At 41.2% G+C, this 20,451-nt stretch overlaps 2 protein-coding genes and 1 long non-coding RNA gene across 4 annotated transcripts in view; 2 read left to right on the plus strand and 1 right to left on the minus strand.

Annotated features, from left to right (window-relative positions):
• Nucleotides 1-14,988, minus strand: part of AP3S1 (adaptor related protein complex 3 subunit sigma 1) — a 24,679-nt gene extending 9,691 nt beyond the window's left edge. For both annotated transcript variants that reach the window (XM_081213931.1, XM_081213932.1), the window contains exons 1-5: nucleotides 14,747-14,988; nucleotides 10,373-10,464; nucleotides 8,772-8,883; nucleotides 5,120-5,191; nucleotides 1,582-1,689 (exon numbers count right to left, since the gene is read on the minus strand). In XM_081213931.1, coding sequence (XP_081070057.1) covers nucleotides 1,582-1,689; nucleotides 5,120-5,191; nucleotides 8,772-8,883; nucleotides 10,373-10,464; nucleotides 14,747-14,815 — 453 coding nt within the window. In that variant the 5' untranslated portion in view covers nucleotides 14,816-14,988. The remainder of the gene's footprint in view (nucleotides 1-1,581; nucleotides 1,690-5,119; nucleotides 5,192-8,771; nucleotides 8,884-10,372; nucleotides 10,465-14,746) is intronic.
• Nucleotides 1,696-3,283, plus strand: LOC308597858. The gene is made up of 2 exons (XR_014013217.1): nucleotides 1,696-2,156; nucleotides 2,597-3,283. It is a non-coding gene; the product is annotated as an uncharacterized lncRNA (long non-coding RNA).
• Nucleotides 14,989-15,074: 86 nt separating the features above from the next.
• Nucleotides 15,075-19,022, plus strand: ATG12 (autophagy related 12). The gene is made up of 4 exons (XM_081213870.1): nucleotides 15,075-15,366; nucleotides 16,196-16,332; nucleotides 17,525-17,587; nucleotides 18,322-19,022. Exons 1-4 carry the CDS (start codon nucleotides 15,165-15,167, stop codon nucleotides 18,379-18,381), a joined length of 462 nt encoding a protein of 153 aa, XP_081069996.1. The 5' UTR covers nucleotides 15,075-15,164; the 3' UTR covers nucleotides 18,382-19,022.
• Nucleotides 19,023-20,451: the final 1,429 nt, after the last annotated feature.

A 20,451-nucleotide genomic window follows, 5' to 3' on the forward strand; every position in this document is an offset into this window, starting at 1 on the left:
GTAGCTTAAAAAGGACCAATTAGTCTCTCCAGAGATTACGTTGCCTTTTTTAATCCACTCTTTTAATTGGTGTTGTAACAAGAAGTGGTTCTAAGTGAAGATAAAGCCACTATGATCTAATTACTTTTCCATTATTCACCTGTCAAGTTTTATACAGAAAATAGAAGCTGAGTAGATGAAACAATGGAAATTGAGGTTAAACTTGTCCACTTCACTTAAGTGGCCTGCTTCGAGAGAATTAATTATTTGACAGTCCAAGTTACAGATCAATAATTTAAACCTCGGCTTTTGTTTTAAACTGTGCTTCAAAAAAGGATAAACAACTTATTTAGGCAAGTTCTCTTGAACCATCTGTAGAAACTCAGTTCTGCATAATTTAAAGTCAGATTCTAGTTTAGATCTTTGCTGATATTCTTGCACTAGCATAGTGCCATGCATTGTTTCATGACCTACCAAATTTCTGTGCTTCTCAGCCAATGCTCTCTGTAAGTAAGATAGGCAAAGGGATGGAGAATGTCCAACCAAATTGCAAAAGCTATGTGAAGGGTCAATACAAACTGCTAGGAAAGTCACCTCTCAATTTTATGAGCAAACTAGTTGCAAAATGAGTTTCATTTGTAGGTAACACAAGGAAGGATAATGTGTGCCACACCTGTTTATATACAAAAGACTAAGAATTGGAACTAGATGAGACATTAAATGCATGACTGAAGCTATTTGCCCTGGAAAGGAAGGGATTTGCCCTCCTAGCAACTTTCCTCCTCCAGTAGTGGGGGAGTGGGGAGGAACAGCATGGGGAAAGCATTAAAGCGATGCTCTCCAGGACTGATTTTAAAAAATAATAATTAAAAAAGACTGAAATGCAGTCATTTAGCTTGACTATATATTCCCAGATCATTATTTGTGGGAAAGGCAAGATACCATATCAATTTCTAGGTGCCCGTTGGTTTAACACTCTGGTTGTGTAACTCCAGACATACTGGCTTACATTGTTGGGAAGGAACAGAAATCGTTCCTCGGATGAAGTGGCGCTAGATGTCAGATTCACCAAGTTCTATAGTGTGGAACTAGATAGCACTTCAGAATCTGGGATTAGCCATGCTAATCTGTTTCTTGCTCTAGCTTCTTTGGCCACTTTGGCCACAGTGACCCTCCAGATGAACTGGCACCAGCTCATGGTCAGAGATCATGGAAGCTGCAGCTCAGCTGCATCTGGAGGGATGCAGGTTAGCAATCTCTAGCATCTCATTTTATTAACAGGTTTCATTTCTGTTTAACATGCACACACCCTTCAATAAGGTGTTCTAAGAAATCAACACAAAATTAAGCCTTGACTGAAGGAAGCTCAGAAATGTTTCGATACACAGATGCCAATGGCAGATGGGAGTTCAGTAGAAGGAAAAGGGGATGTTCAGCTATTTCAGCAATCAACAAAGGCTTCAACATGCTACATACTAAATGCTTCTTTGTAAACAGTACATGTAGCTAGGTATAAGGCAATACTAAACAATACACGGCAGTTTCAAATCATGCAGGTTGTGTGACCATGCTCCAATTGGATTCAATTCTTTCCATTCTTACCTCAGACTTTTCCAATTTATTTTGAGCATCAATTTGGGTGACAATTTCATTCATATTGGTCTCCAAAACCATTCCGCCCATCACCATTTCAGCCAAAATATTATGGACCTAAAAAATAAATAAATGACAAAAGAAACAAAGGCAAGCAAATTAATCAAATATTATTGTGGAGAGGCTGGTGAAATGTGGACTGGACGAGGAAACTATTAGGCAGATTTGTAGCAGACTGTCTGACCGAACCCAAAAAGTGCTCACTAATGGTTCCTCGTCATCCTGGAAAAAAGTAGCACATGGATTACCATGGGGTTCTATCCTGGGCCGTTGTTGTTCAATGTCTTTATAAACAATTAGGACAAAGAAACTGAGGTGATGCTAATCAAATTTGCAGGTGACACCAAACTGGGAGGGGTAGGCATTGCCACTGATGACAGAACTGGGTTTCAGGATGACTTTGATAAGATTTGAGAACTGAGCCCAACCTAACAAAACAAATTTCAACAGGGACAAATGCACTAAGGCAAGGAGAACCAGCTTCACAAATAGAAGGATATTGACAAGCTGGAATATGTACAGTGGTGCCTCGCAAGACGAAAAGAATCCGTTCCGCGAGTCTCTTCGTCTTGCGGTTTTTTCGTCTTGCGAAGCAAGCCCATTAGCGGCTTAGCGGGCTTAGCGGATCAGCTGATAAGCGGTTTAGCGGCTTAGCGGATCAGCTGTTAAGCGGCTTAGCGGATCAGCTGTTAAGCGGCTTAGCGGATCAGCTGTTAAGCGGCTTAGCGGATCAGCTGATAAGTGGCTTAGTGGCTTAGGATCAGCTGATAAGCGGCTTAGCAGCTTGGGGAAAAGAGGGGGGGGAGGAAAAAAACCCCGCAGGAACTCGCAAGACATTTTCGTCTTGCGAAGCAAGCCCATAGGAAATTCGTTTTGCGAAGCACCTCCAAAACGAAAAACCCTTTCGTCTAGCGGGTTTTCCGTCTTGTGAGGCATTCGTCTTGCGGGGCACCACTGTACAGAGAAGGGAACTAAAACGATAAAGGGTGTGGAAACCAAACTTTATGAGGAACAGTTGAGGTAACCGTGTATGTTTCACGTAGTAAAGAGAAGAGACTAAGAGGAGATATGATAGCCATCTTCAAACATCTAAAGGACTGTCACATGGAGGGTGGAGCAAGCTTGTTTTCTCCTGCTCTGGAGGGTAGGACTTGAACCAATGGATTAAAGTTACAAGAAAGGAGATTCTGACTCAACATCAGGAAGAACTTTCTGGCAGTAAGAGCTGTTTGACAGTGGAACAGACTCCTAAAAGAGGTGGTGGACTCGCCTTCCTTGGTGGTTTTTAAGCAGAGGTTGGATGGCCATCTGTCATGCATTATCTAGTTGAGATTCCTGTATTGCAGGGGGTTAGGCTCTTAAATTCCTTTCTTCTTTGTAAAATTAGTAACATAGCAAACATTTAAGTTAGAGCTGTAACACTGGTTGCTCATAAGATGCAGCTGAAATATTATGGACTTAAAGACCCGTAGAAAATGTGTGATTGCCAGATCATCCAACACAAAACTGCACACCTCCTTTATGAGGCCCTTCAAATAAATATTGTTCGCAAGTGTTGCATAAAGATTACATATTGATGCTTATATATCCTATGTTTACCAGCTTTCCATACTGGATATTTCTTCCTCATCTATAAAAGCTTTCACATTTGCAGAACACTGTCAGCACATGTTTTTAACTCATAACACAGTGTAAAGTAGAACTATTTTTTAAAAAAATAAAATACTATCCTCCAGTTCAGGGAGCTGCCACATTGAAAATTTTCCGGTAAAATGAGACATGGGGTCTCACACTTGTATAGTACAAAAATATTTGAAATTAAATCATTAAAATCAAGAACCTTCAGGTGCTTTGGCTGCAGGCTAACATACATTGCATGCAGCTGAATAATTTTTTGCAGTTACCAATATTTCAGGTATTGTATCTGCTTCAAGCATTACTGTGCAACATATGCAACTACTCTGGCATTTCAAATGCAGCATAGGCAACTCCCCATTTGCACACAAGCGGCCCGTGTGTGACACTTGATACGCACACCATTTTCGACACCGCAAGGGGGCAGGACGGGACTCAATCCCCGCATAAATGGGGAGCTGCCTGTATATAAGTTACACAGAACATTCCAGGACAATGATTTCCAGTGAGGGCTCTGTGCGCTGAAGTTGCGCAAATCAGGGTAAGTGCACTTAGTTTACATGATTTATCCCAATAGCTGTTTTTCTGCCTATTTCAAAATACCTTGGCAAGGAACAGATCTGCAGAAATCAACAAAAGAGGGAAGGCATAAGCCATGGGGGAATAAGACTTAGCCTAGGAAGCAAAGAAATATTAGATTGCTCAGAAATCACATCACTGAAAACATTTCGGCTTCAGGGTGGAAGAGTGTTTAAAAAAATGTTCTTAAAAATTGGAAGGCCAAATTTTTTCATCCTCCTTCAAACCCAGATGTAGAGACAAATTAGCAATCGTTAGTAAGGAGGAATACTTCCCATAGGAAAAAGGTGGGGGGAGCTTGCTAGTCTTCATAAACAGACATTTACTGTTCTAGTCCACATCTAATTTCTTGGAAGAAGTAACAATAGCCTCAGAGGAACTATAAGAGGTGTCAAACAGTGAAGCCGGAGGGTGGGGAAAAATTCCCTATACAAGGGAGCAAGTTCAGTTCAGGCACTCAGAAAAGTTGTTTTCTAGTATCTTTAACCAGCTGCCTTTCCGCTGCAAGTTATTATAAACTTGGCAGTGCAGATAGAAGTCATGCTCATGTGGAAGAAATCTTGACAATCATTAAAAACAATTTTATGTTCTTTACAGAAACTTCTGGCCTGTTGTTTCTTTCCCTAATGGAAGAATTAAGCAGCTTATTCCCTCCACTGCCTCATTCTCTCAACAAGCATCAAGCTGCTGTACAACTTGGGGGGGGGGGAGTGGGGCAAGTACTTTTAAGTTTTCAACCCACACAATTTTCTTATAATTGTTTTTTGTTTTTACTGCCTAAGCAATATGTTCTTCTCTGCATGGAAAATTATCTTCCCATGGACAATACACTAGCCTGAGTCATGCTTTTCTGCAGCTACCAGATAGGAAAACGTCAAAAGCAACTTACAATTCTGAATTAAGACTATGTGCCAAGGGAATCAAGGGGTTTTCTGTATACCACCAGTTTTTTCTTTATAGCACAATTGTATGCATTGTTAAGTCTCAGAAGGTAAGTCTGCAGTATTCAAGGCAAGGAAACCATGTGTAGGATAGCAGATCAGTAAAATGGAGGTCTGAAGGTTTGACTTGACAAAAGCAATACTGCAATTATGTTTTCGAAAATGCATGTGAATTTTACTATTCATTTCTCAGGGTATATTTATTCAGTTAAAAAGGGACTAGCTAATATAAAATGGCATTTGAACAAGGAAATGTTCTGACAGATACAAGAATGTGATTTTCTGGTCAACAGAATACTTTGAATTCATGTTACAGCAGCTCACCACACTACCTTATCCACATGGAAAATTAAATCCAGTTCACAGACATTCTCAAAGCACTTGTCTAGCGTTTCTACGAATACCTGTGGGGAGAAAATTTGCAAGGGGTCAAAGTTTTATAGCAACTCCATCATTCCATTATGGACAAACTGTAAATGTGGCAATCAGAACACAGAAGACCATCAAGAATTATGGAAGTTTAATGTATCTGTATAACATGTAGGGTTAACACAGCGGATTCTCTTGGCAGATCCCAAGTACATTATTGAAGATCAAACTTCACTAATGTGACAGCTTGACATTCCTGTTCCTTAGTCAAACGTAGCACGCTTCAAACAAAATTCACACTTTATTACTTTAAATACTTCACACTGTGTCTGTTACTATGGTCTGAAAGCTTTACTATCAAATTTTTGTGGCACAGTTTATATAGACATGCTGAAATGCTTAACCTGACAACAACAACAAAACAGATTTGAGCGTGGACTAACCGATTTAACATTTAGTCTCATCTGCCCAAAGAGACAGGCCTTGCCTGAACATCGCATTAAAATTTCTAGACAGTTGCTTTATTATCTGCTAAAACTAGAGCCATTTGCAGTATACAAGCAGCACCCTCATACTGCTTCTATTTAGGAGCTATGATGTTCTGCCACAAACACGCAGTAATGCACGCAGATTAATCCATTTAAAAGGAGACAGAAACTTACTTTATTTAATTCATGACTACATAAGGCTATTACTAAAAGCAGCATTTATACTAACTATATGCAACCAAAACATATAAAAATGTTCTGAGAAAGAGCAACAGAGTTCATTAAAGCTAGACATTTGCCTCAACTGGACTCCCAAACATAAGGGAACAATTTTAGGTAGAAAATATTTCCCCCTGAAATCACTAAATGTCTCCTAGTGGACCAGGGTAGCACCTATCAAAATGATTTTCTTCCTGCTTTCAAATATTGCCATTTAAGATTCTGCCAGAATGTTTTAATAGTAAAAAATACAAACCTTCAGTACAAGGGGAAAGTGGTGAGGGGGGGGGGGAATGCATTATATATGCACCAAAAAGAGGAAATTGGGGTTACCAAGCTTCAAGGTATATTACAACCAGGGCTTTCTTTCAGCCAGAACTCGCCAGAACTCAGTTCCAGCACCTCTCAGGTGAGTGACATTGCTATTATAAGAGAACAAGGGAGGTATTTACGGTGAGTTCTGGCACCTCTGTTTCTAGAAAAATAGCACTGATTACATAGCTTTCAATTAAAACAATCTAGATAAATAGAAATGATCATATGATCCCCTAGAGTTTTTTGCAAGTTTGTTTCCTTTTTCTTAACACCCTTAATACAGTTGCGACTTGACTTCGAGGAGGTGTGGTAGCCTTTTTTGAGGTTTTTGGCGATTTTTGAAGCTTTTCCAAAACTTTTCCGACACCGTGCTTCGCAAGACGAAAAATTCGCTAGACGAAAAAACTCGCAGAACGAAATAATTTCATCTTGCGAGGCACCACTGTATTCCTATCAGTTAAACCATCTGCACTGACAGGTTGCATGAACCATTTTTAGGAGCTACACTGTAGACCTGGAAGTAATGGGTTAAGGTTTTAGTTTCACCCATCAACAACACTGCCCTTGCTTCCTTTCCTAGTTTACCCCCAGCTTTCAGCCTCACCAAATATAAGCATTTTGAAGCATGATGGGATATATGGCATGATCCTGAGGATTAACCTAGAAAGCATCTCATATATGAAAAGTCCTAGACTTTCCTTTCTAAGTAAGCACAATAGGTTACCCAGTACAGCTGTATACAGATTTTTCCTGAGAGACGCCCATAAAATTTTTTATAAAGTGAACAAATTTCTGAACTCAAGATTACTGAATAGATTCTCTTTGCTAACAAAATATTAAAATTAATAAAAACATGTCTGTACAAGGTTACATAGCATCATAACATGAGCAGACTGGGGGTTTTTTGGGGGGAAGGGTTGTTGGGCAGGGTTGCTGCTGCTCTTTTTGTATCTTTATTTTAGATTTCGTTGTGATTTATGTGAAGATTATTCAGTTTGGTTTTGTATTTGTAAATGTTTTATTTATTGTTTATGACTACTTTTTTATGTTATAGCTATTCTTATTAATTAAATTTCTATACTGACCTTCATCCAAAGATCACAGGGTGATTTACAATGTAAGAACACAAAAATACATACCATAATGACAAAAAAAATCCCTAACATCCTGCCCCAAACACACAGTTTAAAAGACCATAGATTGTTTAGTAAGTCCAAGACCTGGGAATGTTTTTGCTTGGTACCTAAAGATATGTAATGAAGGCGCCAGGCAAGCCTCCCTGGATATGTATTACAACCAAAATTTCCAGTCATTTCAAACTTGGACAATGAGTGCCACACTACAGCTAGCCTTTCGTTTTGCTGTGGTAGGACACCCTCTTGTGGAACAAAATGGAATGAGCCCTTCCTTTAACTACCGTATTTTTCGCTCTATAAGACACACCAGACCACAAGACGCACCTAGTTTTTGGAGGAGGAAAACAAGAAAAAAAATATCCTGAATCTCAGAAGCCAGAACAGCAAGAGGGATCGCTACGCAGTGAAAGCAGCAATCCCTCTTGCTGTTCTGGCTTCTGGGATAGCTGTGCAGCCTGCATTCGCTCCATAAGACGCACACACATTTCCCCTTACTTTTTAGGAGGGGAAAAGTGAGTCTTATAGAGCAAAAAATATGGTAATTAAAATTAAGCATTAAAAGTGGCATTTTAGCCTGATAACAGCTCTGCAGGCTGAAAACAGGCTTGCAAACAGTGAGCAATATAGCATTTAATTGTTTTCCATGTCCTACCACTGTAGCCACATCACCAGAATGGTCCTGACTCAGATTGTATTTATCAAAACCCACATAGCCCTGTTAAACAGTCACATCCTGAACTGCTGACTTCTTATATATCTAACACATTTCTAAAGAATAAGCATGCAGCACAATTCTATATATGTTTATTCAGAAGTACATTCCACTAAGCTCAGTAGGTCTTACTCCCAAGCATGCACACAGTTGCCTTAGGAATAGGTTTGAGAAGTTACAAAAACGTACGCCACTTGATTACCACAGATTACATATGTACACAAAATGAATAGCAAGAGAAACACTTTCAGAAATGATTATTTTTGCATATCATGAAAACCTAGTGCCTCATTTCCAGGGGAAATATATTTTATTTTCCAAGCTGTTGTTACACGCAGGCAATATTTTGTTCTAAGAGTGGTTCTCCAGAGCCAATCCAATCCAAGTGAGCTTCTGTTCAAAGTAAGAAACTTAGCTCCTAATCAGCTTCCTAGCACCAATACTGGAAGCAAAACATACAATAGTGTGGCCACTGTTAATAATTTCCTCCCCATACAAGTATTAATACTTAGTATTGTGAAATATTGTCAGTATTATTATATAGAAGCATGTCAAGCCTTACAGGCAAGCAAATACACATGTCAGTTTAGACAATAGTTCACCCAAAATAATTTTAGCGGAATAAACACTTATCTCATTACCTTACATCTAATGATGGACATTGTAGATTTATTTCTTTATTAGTAGATAAAATAAAGAAAAACAACAGGACAAAAACATACAAAATCCTCTATAAATTACTTACTTGTATTAAATCTAAAATGCCAAGTTCACTTTCTGAAGAATCAACACAGAAGACAAAGTACAATGTGGCATAATGTCGGTATATCAATTTGTTGTCAGATCCACCTATTAATCTAAAACAAAACAAGATCAACATTAACAATTAACTGCAACATTCCAAGTTGCATTTGTTAGCAGCTACAACATTTTTTAAAATAGCAGGTAAAATTGGGGACCTCTCCCCCTAGTGGTGCAGCAATAAAACTGCTAGCACATTGCAAAGCTTAACCAGGGTCCAGTATGGTCCCAAATTTGATAGGGAACTGTGTCGAGACTGTGTGTGTTCTGCATTGCAGGGGGTTGGACTAGATGGCCCTTGAGATCCCTTCCAATTCTGTGATACCTGCAAGACTGCCTTACTCCATATATGGCTACTCATCCACTTCAATCTGGACAACTAGCACTGTTACAAATGCCACAAAACACTCCTTCTGCACTTTTAAGAAATCTGTATTTTAGTGTGGCAGCACCCACACTTTGGAACTCTCTGCCTGTTGACGTGGGGCAAGCATTTTCCCTGTAGTCTTTTCAACACCTGCTACAAGCATTTTACTTTAGGCACGCCTACCCAGACATGCATCCATGTCATGTGTTTTAATCTGGTTTTAGCTTGCTGTTGAGTTTAATTATTTTGTGTATGTTTTGAATATTTGTTCTTGATTTCTTTTACTGATAATTGTATTGGGTATTTTGGTAAACCACTCTGATGGTTTTATTACAATCAAACAGTACACACATGTTGTCAAATAAATAAAACACACATTAAAGTCAAAACCATTTAAATCAGTAGGCAGTGACTCCTCATAATAAAGACTCTATCATATAAAATGTACAAACATTGTAACATACAATATAACAGATAATGTACAAACATCAACCTACGCTGGTACTACGCTGGTACCAAATGAACGACAACGCCAGATAAAAATGTATATATGCCTTCTTCTAAAGCTGGTAGCCATGGCTTGCCAGTTCAGGCAAAACATAAAGCTACAGCTAAGTAGAGACTTAACTGAATTACTTTGGGTATATGCAAAGAGACAGGCAAACAAAAGGACCATTCATATCTCAGTGTATTAAGCTGAGAGTGGTGGTCCTAATGCAACAACATGTGCTTGCTAACATAGGAAGGGACCTTGAATCCTAGAAGATCTGGGTTTAGCCAGCCAATCAAAGCCATCTCCCAGAGTGTGGCTGCTGTTGCATGCTGACAGCTTCTAGGAATCACAGGTGAGAGCTGAGTGCAGGATGGGGACCAAAGGTGGAGAAACTGTCCCATAAGGAGCACATGTACCCCACCAGAGGAATTACCCATCATCTAACACTCCATACAACCCTATGACACCAGTGACAATTCTGGCCACCATCAAATAAATAAGCATCACAGCAGAATATGCACATTGTCTTCCAAGCCTAAACATTTTACAGGAAATGTCATGGGTTTTGATGTTGGACTTGTACAAGATCAAAATAATGTTGATGTGCCAAGTCTTCAAAGTGGGACACTTTTCACCACCTTCATATTTCATTTTAACAACTGTGAATGCAATTCAGGATACTTACAAGCCGCCTTCTAGGAAATTACAGACATTTTCATCACGTTTTGAGACTAAATGAAATGTTTCTCTGATAATTTGTTGCTGTGTATCTTCACTCTGGGGAGGAAAAGAGACTAGGGTAGTAAAACAATCTATATTTCTAAATACAGTTGGATAACATAAGCACTGTTCCATCCGTATCCAGTGTATTTTCTCTAAGTAACAATTTTGGTGCAACATTTTAGGAGGGATATATAATGAACACACACACACGCAAACACGCCCTTGGTACTGTTCCATACCGCACATTGTTTCAGAAATAGACAAAATATCAACAGACAGAAATATCTCCCTCTAGTGCAAGAGGAAATAAAGTTATTATTCTGAATGGGTAATACAGAAATGCTGAAACTTCAGGGGGGAAATCCAAATAGCATCTCAGATTTTGCTTTGGGACAAGAGTAGCATTTAAACTAAATTATTTATTACACACAAACTGATCCAATTCCAGTAAATCACTACATTAAAACTTTAGACTAGTATATTTTGCACAGCCACATTTTTTTCCATTTCTAATTCATTATCAGAGTTTTGTGGCACCTTATGAACTGACTAATTTATTATGACACCAACTTTCAATAAATTTGTTTGTCTAAGGTGCCACAAAACTCTTAAGATTGTTGTCACTGCAAAACGCTACCACAGCTATCCCTCTAGTTTAACTCTCAAAGATGAGTGACTACCTAAACAGATATTCATCCTCTGAAGCATAGTCAAATCATCATGTCAACCAAGATGCTGTGCACAAAGACAGACACAAACACCAGATTTGTACGTAGCCCCTTAAACTTTCACAAGGTGCATTTAAAAATCCTTCTTGGCAAGTTTTTTGCACTTACTTCACCTAAGCTGTTCTGCAACCCTACCACATTATAATATTTCTATATTAGCACAACACAAGAAACGAGCTTTGCTTATGCAAATACATACCTTTTTGCAATATTTAAAAGTGACTAAAAAAATAATAACTTTTGGAGTTACAAAGGATGGTGGCTCTGCAATTTTTATACAGCATAGTTCTCATTCTATCCTTCTCCCCTCTGACAATCACCAAGTAAAGGAACCAACTAAGAGTCACTTTGGGTTGACATGTAACAACTTTTCTACAAGTACACTTCTTTGTATTAAAACCCCCCGGCAAATACATCATCATGAATAGCAAATGTACATGAGTTTCAATGTGCAAACATAGCACAAACAGAACGACCACAAGTACAAAATAGACTTAAGGATACTCAAAATTTTCTGATTGGAAATAGTAGCACCATGTTTCCTCTTGTCATATGGAAAGCAACCTTTAAAAGTGACATACCCTACACATTTCTGTCCTGCTAACAAAACTCCAGTTTTTAGTACCTTTTCTCTGTGTGTGTATTTAATAGTGCCAAACACTACAAACTTGGAATTCTTAACCGTTCAGGATCAATACCAACCATAACCCCAAAGCCTGGCTGAGTATCACATGTCACTAATTAGAAGGAAGCATCAGCTAACAGGCAACATAAGAACTCTTCTGCATCAAACAATAATCACCTGCTTCTCATCTTACCCACTAAAATACCGTTAGAGCTGCCATCCTCCTACGCATCCCACTCAGCCCAATGTGCTGAAATACAGCAAAGCAACCTCCTGTGCCACCAACATTTATCTTTCTTCACCATTACTATTCAATCTTCCATTGTTGTTGTTGCTGTAGTTGGCATCTGTCTGTCTCAAGAGACAATGGAGTTCGCCTCCGGGGGCAAAGTCAAACCGCTGGGTAGCAGCACTGAAGTGATCTCCCAGGGGCACAAGCCTGGACAGTGTGTATGGAGGTTCTGGGTCACCCATATAACAAGACTCCCCTCTCTCGGCCTCGCTGATGTGGTCCAAAGGAAAGCAGAGCAATACAAAGGACTTGTGTTTGGCCTCTGGAGTGTGTGCACATCCATGGGCAACATCTTTGTTTTTTTTTTTTTTTTATAAAATTTTTATTGGTTTTACAACATTTTTAAGAAAAACAAACAAACACAAAAAGTGACAGACATACATGAATAGTTTCAAACATATTTTCATAAACCTCTTTTCTTGAACTTCCCCATACCCCCCTCTCTGCATCCCAATGTCCATAATTCAACTAGCAACTCCCAGTTGTTACTTTCTAATCTCTGTCATCTTAGTCCTCTTTTATAGTCTAGCCTTGTATCCCTGTACCCTTTTGCTTCTGGAAACCACAACATTTTAGCATTCATTAAGCTTATAGTAGTCCTTAAGATAACTTTTGAATTTTCTCCATTCTTCTTCCACCGTCTCTTTTCGTTGATCACGGATTCTGCCTGTCATCTCGGCCAGTGTCATATAGTCCATCACTTTCATCTGCCATTCTTCCAAAGTGGGTAAATCTTGTGTCTTCCCATGGGCAACATCTTTGGAACATTCCTTGCCTCTTCAGTCCTGCAGTATGGCTACAAGGTGGATGGAGCTGCTTGCTATTTCCCTTACATGAACTAAGACTAGTCTTGATATGCAGAACTGAAAAGCATAGGTGGAGCTCATTTTAGGGGCAACACTGTCCCCAGTGTCATCTAATATCTACATGAAACCACTGGTTGGGTTGTTCATGATGGACAGCTGCAACTCTGGTGATGGCAATGTCTGTTTTGCACAGGACATTAGGAGAGGGTCAGGGTGAAACTAAGCTTTATTTCACCAGGGTCAAAGACCTATCTTGGCACTCCCACGCGCATTTGTGTACACACACAGGCTGGGAGCCTCAATGGCACCCCTCCGGAGACTTCACCAGGAGCAAAGAAAACCCAGCTAGCCCCCCTCCCCTCCAGAGCTAAGGCACTGGGAGGGTTGTTACCTCTAGTGGGCGACACATCATGCTCTTATATCTCCATTAAAAAGAAGGCACGTGTCACAGACCTGGAGAGCCACTGCTGTCGGGGACAGCCACGAACCAGATGACCCGGAGACCTAACTTCTCACAAGGCATGCTTGTGATGGTGGGTTATTACGAGCCAGTAATTCTTCAGCCCCTGAAGGCCAAAATACGGTTGGCAGGTGATGCAGAGCAGCACAGGAGCCAACTCCTAAGGACTGAGGCCCCTTCGCTCCCTACCTCCCCCAATAAGGCGGGGTGGGCCCCCCCAAGTGGATGAGCATTGCCATACCAATGGTGTGTGTGTGTGTGCCAGTCATTATCGGTTATATAAGGCAGGGCTTACCTGCTCAACCCCCACTTCCCCATTATCTTATTCAAGTTTCAAGCTGCAGCACTGCTTGAAAGGGCCAGTGCCAACACCAAGGGGGGGGGGGGGAGAAGAAATGCCAAGAAGGGAGTGAGAGAACCAGGGCCAGATTTAGGTTTGATGAGGCCCTAAGCTACTGAAGGTAATGGGGCCCTTTATATGTCCAGCTGCCTTTGCCAACAACAAATTGCCGCTGTTTTTTGTGTTGAATATATGCTATATGGTAGTTTATGGACCTAATGGGTATCTAAAGCCATTAGCACATAACAGAATATGTGTTTTATCAAAGTAATTGATATAGAAATGAGCAAACCAGTGATATTTTAGGGAGCAGGCTAGAAGGAGGGGCCCATTACTTACACCATAGGAGCCTACACAACACAAAACACTGCTGCTGTATGTAGGTCTTATTTTATTGGGTTTTTTTATCTTATATTTTGGAAATGTACATCCAGGTTTTTTCCTTTAATTTTTTTTTGGGGGGCCCAAGAGAGTGGAGCCCTAAACTATAGCTTGCTTAGCTTATATGTAAATCCGGCAGAGAGAACATGTGCAGAGTGAAGGAGCATCTCCACCCCCATCGTTCTACCTGAGGTCCAGCACTGAGGGCCTTCTGGCGGTTCCCTCACTGCGAGAAGCAAAGCTATAAGGAACCAGGCAGAGGGCCTTCTCGGTAGTGGCGCCCTCCCTGTGGAACACCCTCCCACCAGATGTCAAAGAGAACAACAACTACCAGACTTTTAGAAGGCATCTGAAGGCAGCCCTGTTTAGGGAAGCTTTTAATGTTTGATGTATTACAGTATTTTAAACTTTTTTTGGAAGCCGCCCAGAGTGGCTGGGGAAGTCCAGCCAGATGGGCGGGGTATAAATAATATATTATTATTATTATTACTTCCCTGAAAGTAAGCCATAGGGGAAGAGAGGAATATTTGTATCGCTGGACCGGAGCCGCCTGAGCGAAGGGCGCCTCCTGGAGGAAAAGAGCACCTGCCTCGCGGTGCCCCCCCCCCCCCATTCGCAAGGAGCTCCCCCGCCACACAGCCACGCCACCGTGTCCGGCCCGCTCGCCCGCCCCTTCCCGGCGACCTCTCCTCGCCCCCACTCACATAGCGCTGGTAGAACTTGGAGAGCCGCGGCTTGCCGTGGTTGTTGAATATCAGGATGGCTTTAATCATGGTGAGGAAGGAGCAGCTGCTGCTGAAGAGCCGAAAGAGAGGGGCGGGTGGGGGGGAGAGGCGGTCTGCGCCTCCCCCAGTCCGAGGCCCGCGACTCCGGCCCCCTAAAAACCCGCCTCTGCCGAAAGACACCACGGGCGCTGGAACCGCTCCTCGCTCACGTGAGGACGAGATTAGAAGGGGGGGGGGAGGAACGGGGAAGAGAAACGGTCATCTGACTGACGCGAAATACAAGGACGGAAGCGCGCGAGGGACAAAACGGCGGCGGCGGCGGCGCGGTCACGTGCCCCCGGCAGGAGCCTATGAAAGCGAGCGCCGCTGGGGATGCTGCTTCCGCTGTTTCGTTACTATGTCGGAGCTGGGCGAGGAGCAGGAGCAGCCCGGTGCCGCCGCCGCCGCCCCTTTCCCACCTCAGGAGGGCGGCCGGGGTGAAGGGGGCGAAGATGCCCCGGAGGGCGGGGCCGGGCCCACGTTGGGGGTGCTGGAGTCGGCTCCCGCTTCGGCCGTTTCCCCGGTGACCGAGGAACCTGCGGGAGACGCCAGGAAGAAAAGTAAAGGGGGGCGGGTCGCGAAAGGGCCGACGCCCCGAAAAGGAGGGAGGGAGGGTCGTATTGGTCGCCCGAGGCAGGTATCGCAGGCCTCCCTGAACGGCTGAGGGCTCACGCTGCGCTGTCAAGTTTCTAAAAGGTCCCGATCTGCTGTCCCTCTTACCTGCCAGTTGTGCTTCCGTTGATCTTGCTCTGCGCCCCAGGCCTCCGTGGATCAAAATGATTTCTTCTGGTTCCCTACCAATAAATGACACCCGTATTAATAAATATTATTGTATTTATACATGGGTGTAGCCAGGATTGGGAGCCGCCCAGAGTGGCTGGGAAAACCCAGCCAGAGGGGCGGGGTATAAATAATACATTATTATTATTATTATTGTTATTATTATTTATTTTATTTTATTTACGTTAGGGGTGGGCAGGACACCCACCTGTCACCATCCTCCCTCTGGTTCTGTCTAGCAAATTTGGACCGAAACATCTCAACAATAGTTGTTTTAAATTACTTTTTTTACCTCAAATGTTCAGAAAAATCTCAAATCTACAATTTCTACTTTTAGTTAAGTATTTCTATTTATTTACTTGATTTGAGGACACAGCTCTCCCCCCCCCCCAGCTACACCCATGTATGTATATCCTCAAGGGCACAGCCTCAAGGGCTCAGCAGCGGTATTTTATGTGTATAAATTCTACAATGATAAGATTTTTGCAAATTATTCTGTTGCATTTCTCCTTGTTTCCCACATTTTATTGATTTTCTTTCAGTATACTTCAGTGACATGTTCTGCTGTGTTTCTGTTTGTTCTCATTTGCAATGTTCTCTGCTTTCTAGTTGATGTTTTGCTCAAGGCTGTTGGGGATACCCCTATAATGAAAACCAAGAAATGGTCAGTAGAGAGAACGCGCACAATCCAAGCCCTTATTGACTTCATCAAAAAGTTTCTCAAACTAGTGGCCTCAGAACAGCTGGTATGTGACATCCCTTCCCTATTTAGGAATTAGCAATCCGTAAGAGCTGAATCAGAGTAGGATGTTGCTGGGAAGCTTACAGGCAGGGCATGAAGGCACCAAATATTCCCTCTACTTTGTCCCCACCTATCTCAAAAATACATACTTGATGAGTTCTGAGTCCCCAAATCTATCTGGAAGTTTACTACTATGCACATGGGTAAGCTTTTCCAAGGTTATTTCTCATAGTAGTACAATAATGACTTTAGATATTTTGAATTACCTCTATCAGTTTCATTAAATCTAGGCTGAGCTGAGATCCTGAGTGGATGTAACTTGAAACTAAATGTAACGTGGGCATATTCAAGTGAATGGTTGAGGTTCCAGCTATATATTTATGCTGTTGTCAAAAATGACAAAAGACAGAGAAATATAGAAGCTATTAAACTTGAACTATGAAAAAATGGATGTTAGAGGAAATGGTTGTATGGGTGCAAAAGTAGCCACGTGTTATATACTGGCAGTGGTTTAGTTCACAAATGCTAACCCAGTTCTGAAATGATTGTTGTGTTGAAACTGAACTCCAAACATAGTTGGACTCGTATCCAATCCAGCTTTCCTGCAAAGCTTTAACAAATAGCCACTTAGCAACTATCCATAAAGGAGCTTCGGTTGTGGCCAAGCAGTTATCCTGATGGCAAGTTATCTTTTCTTTTACTCCTGTTATCAAAGGACTTCAAGTAGCTATGAGCTGGAGGTGGGCTGGAGGAGGAGCAAACTCCTGTCAACTCTTAAGTCCTCAGGCCAGTAAATATGGGTAGACTGGGTTCCTCCTTTGAACAATAAAACTAATGGACCTATTCTTCATAGTGGTGCAGCAATAAAACTGCTAACACATTTGCAAAGCTTAGCAGGGCCCAGTATAGTTTAAATTGGATGAGGGAAGCGTGTTGAGATTCCTGCCTTTGCAGGACTAGATGACCCTCAGAGTCCCTTCCAACTTAACAATTCCATGATTCTTGGGTTCTTTGCCCTTGTTCTTTGCCCTTGAACCTTCAGCTTATAGCTGGCTGTAGACTGTTCTTCTCTTAGCCCTGTAATTGCAGTGACAGGATGCTGAGGTAACACAGGAGAGAATATTGTCTGGTAAAACTTTTCTGTTTAAACAGAGTAACTTCCTTTAAAACTTACCAAGTATCTCTTTCTCATACAGTTTATTTATGTGAATCAGTCTTTTGCTCCTTCACCAGACCAGGAAGTTGGAACACTATATGAGGTAATTCACAACTTCTAAGTATTTCCTTTTCTCTTCTTTGCATTAGAAATTAAGGCAGGCATAGGCAAACTCGGCCCTCCAGATGTTTTGGGACTACAACTCCCATCATCCCTAGCTAACAGGACCAGTGGTCAGGGATGATGGGAATTGTAGTCTCAAAACATCTGGAGGGCCGAGTTTGCCTATGCCTGAACTAAAAGCACCATTCAATTGTTTGGATGAGGCAAAGGTTGCCCTGCCCAGAACAACTTCACCGGCACAGAGCTCTCTGTTCCACCCACTAAAAGGACAGTCCTACTAGTATCAGTCCATAAAAGGGTATTCCAGAGAGGGAGGGAATGTGGCTGAGCCAGCCTGGAATCCATTAGCCAGCTCTACTTGGGCCCAATGAAGGATGCAGTGCTTTGCCAGCTTCAGGCTGGCATAGCCCAGAGCAGGCTTTTACCTGCCCTTCCAAATGCAGCAGTGGTTCAATGAGCCTCACTGCCTGCTCTGGAGTCTGGATTGCTCTGTAAGATGTTTCGGTTTGATTACCATTTCACTCCATGTCTGCTGTAGCAAATGCAGCATGTAACTTTCAAAGTATGTTGTCAACAGGTGGCAGCATTTCATAAGAAACCTTCAGTAGAATGTTGACACTTTATCTGTTAGGCTGTATAATAGCGACCCAACAGTTTATAGGTTTAATTAAATATTGAATTTGTTTAACTCCTCTGTTTCTTGTTCTGTTGCAGTGTTTTGGAAGTGATGGCAAGCTTGTGCTTCATTATTGTAAATCTCAGGCCTGGGGATGAACTAGGAGCTACAAGTGCTCGGGATTCTTAGAAAATGAATGGGCTATAAAGATCTTCAGAAACATTCCCCAGGGACAAACTGAAGAAATGTCTGCATCGCTACCCATGGAGTTCACTTTATTCTCCCTATTTTCTCTACTTGTCAGTATAGGAGATAAATACAAGAGCTACATGGCCTCCTGGCTTCCATTTTCTTCATTTGATCACTTGCTTTGAGCAAATAATTGTGTGTGTGCCATCTGTACAGCTGAGCTGCCTGTCTTTGCTCCAGGACTTGTTTTGAAAGGATACTATCTCCTGACTTGGAGAGTACATGGATCATTATTTCATCAGGCTGCATGAAAGTTTACAGCCTCCTTTTTAGGATATTTATTGTAGATGGGCAGCTGAAGTATCTGTATATGCATAAAATAGTTACATTTTCTTATGACTAGTTGTTTTAAACACAGTTGCTGGGATTTAACTTTGGAATCTGTAGTCCCAAAGAGACTTTAGGATGGTGTTTCTCCAGCAGCAGCCCTCCCAACTAATCTCCTTCCTTCCCCTTGTTCACTACACAACAAAGTATATACAATGAAATGCAGAAATATAAATGTAGGAATATTGGGCAGCTTTGAGAATAAAGATTATCATTTAACAAATTATGAGTTTATTGTTATTGCTTGTTTGTAGAGCCCCTTTGACATTTATATTCGTTGTAGACTTTCATCTTGTATCTCTTACAACAGGTTGCTTCAAGTTAAACTTACTAGACCCTGTAGGTGAATGAATAACTTTAAACACCCAAAGTGACCTTGTAGGAAAGTAGAGATCACACATTAGCTTCTCTTCTCTTATCTTAGCTTCAGGAAATAAAATAAACTGGAAATAGGCAGTACCAATAGTGACATACCATTTCTCCATTATCCAAAACCTATTAAATGTGAATATCACAATAGTTAAGCTTTCACAGTTTGGCCTACATTATTTCTTCCTGGTGATATTGTTGGTATTGTTAGATTAACATTTACAAGGTTAATTTCCAAAAAACCCACAAATGCAGCACTGATCATGCTGCAGTTGACAAAACTCAGTATGTGAAGACTGCTTTATAGCCCAATATAATGGGTTGTATGAATAAAATATAGAAACACCACTATGAATGAATGTGACAAAGCAAAATGTCATTGTCAGTTGTGTGCGACAAGGTAGGACAATCTACACATCTGCACAGATCAAGCTATACAGCCAAGAACACAGTATTCCACAGTTATATATTTTATCTATATGATAGTGCCATTAAAGGAAATTGAAATGGTTCAAGGAAGTGGTATAAAGCAACTGATAAGCTTTCATTGAGTTTCCATTGTTATTAGACAAAGTAAAATACTAGCAATACTTTGAAAATGCATTACAAAATATAAGTGGAGAATTTGGGACTTATAATCCTAGAAAATGTAAAGCACATTGTTATTAAAGTGCAACTATTTAACACTGGGCAAGCTTCATTTTCCCAACTTGCCATTAACTTAACCTGGGTCTAAGGAGTAGCTTCCTTTTTCCCAAAAAACCCCCACCCACTTAATGAAACATTTTATTACTGACATCAGTGGAGCTCTTCTTGGAAGTGTGAATCTGCTGCTTTTGCTGAACAATGCAGGACTGAAATTAAAACTGCAGATGGTGGAGAAACTAATACCATTTTCAAAGTAAAAAGTTTGGAAATATTTGCTTGAATCACAACTGAGATGTGAAGATGTGCTGGTCCATGTCGTAGGGTACAAGCAAAGTTCAGCAGCATTTCTCTCCTCACCTTCCCCTGCCCCATCCTTAATAAGTAGGCAGAGGAAAAGTTCTGATAGACCTTACAGCTTGCTTTCTACTTTGTGGGAGATCTATTTTAATAGGCCCCTACAATGGTATTCTAGTGTTAATTCTGAATAAGAATGAAAAATGAGAAATAGAAGTAGCCTTTCTGTCCTACGAAACAGGCAGAAATATGCAGTGTTCTTTCCAAAGCTTTTGGAGTTAAATGTCACTGTAGATTGCTTTCTCTTAAGCCACCTGCCTGCTCAATCAAGTCCCTTATAT

This window comes from Podarcis bocagei, assembly GCF_964188305.1.
Source record: "Podarcis bocagei genome assembly, chromosome: 11".
In the NCBI taxonomy this organism is placed as follows: Eukaryota; Metazoa; Chordata; class Lepidosauria; order Squamata; family Lacertidae; genus Podarcis; species Podarcis bocagei.

Excerpts from the sequence above, each read along its gene's own strand:
- ATG12 (XM_081213870.1), top strand. The coding sequence starts at position 15,165 with ATGTCGGAGCTGGGCGAGGAGCAGGAGCAGCCCGGTGCCGCCGCCGCC. Across the intron at positions 15,367-16,195 it reads GGGAGACGCCAGGAAGAAAA|TTGATGTTTTGCTCAAGGCT; the intron begins GTAAAGGGGGGC and ends TCTGCTTTCTAG. Across the intron at positions 17,588-18,321 it reads AAGTTGGAACACTATATGAG|TGTTTTGGAAGTGATGGCAA; the intron begins GTAATTCACAAC and ends GTTCTGTTGCAG.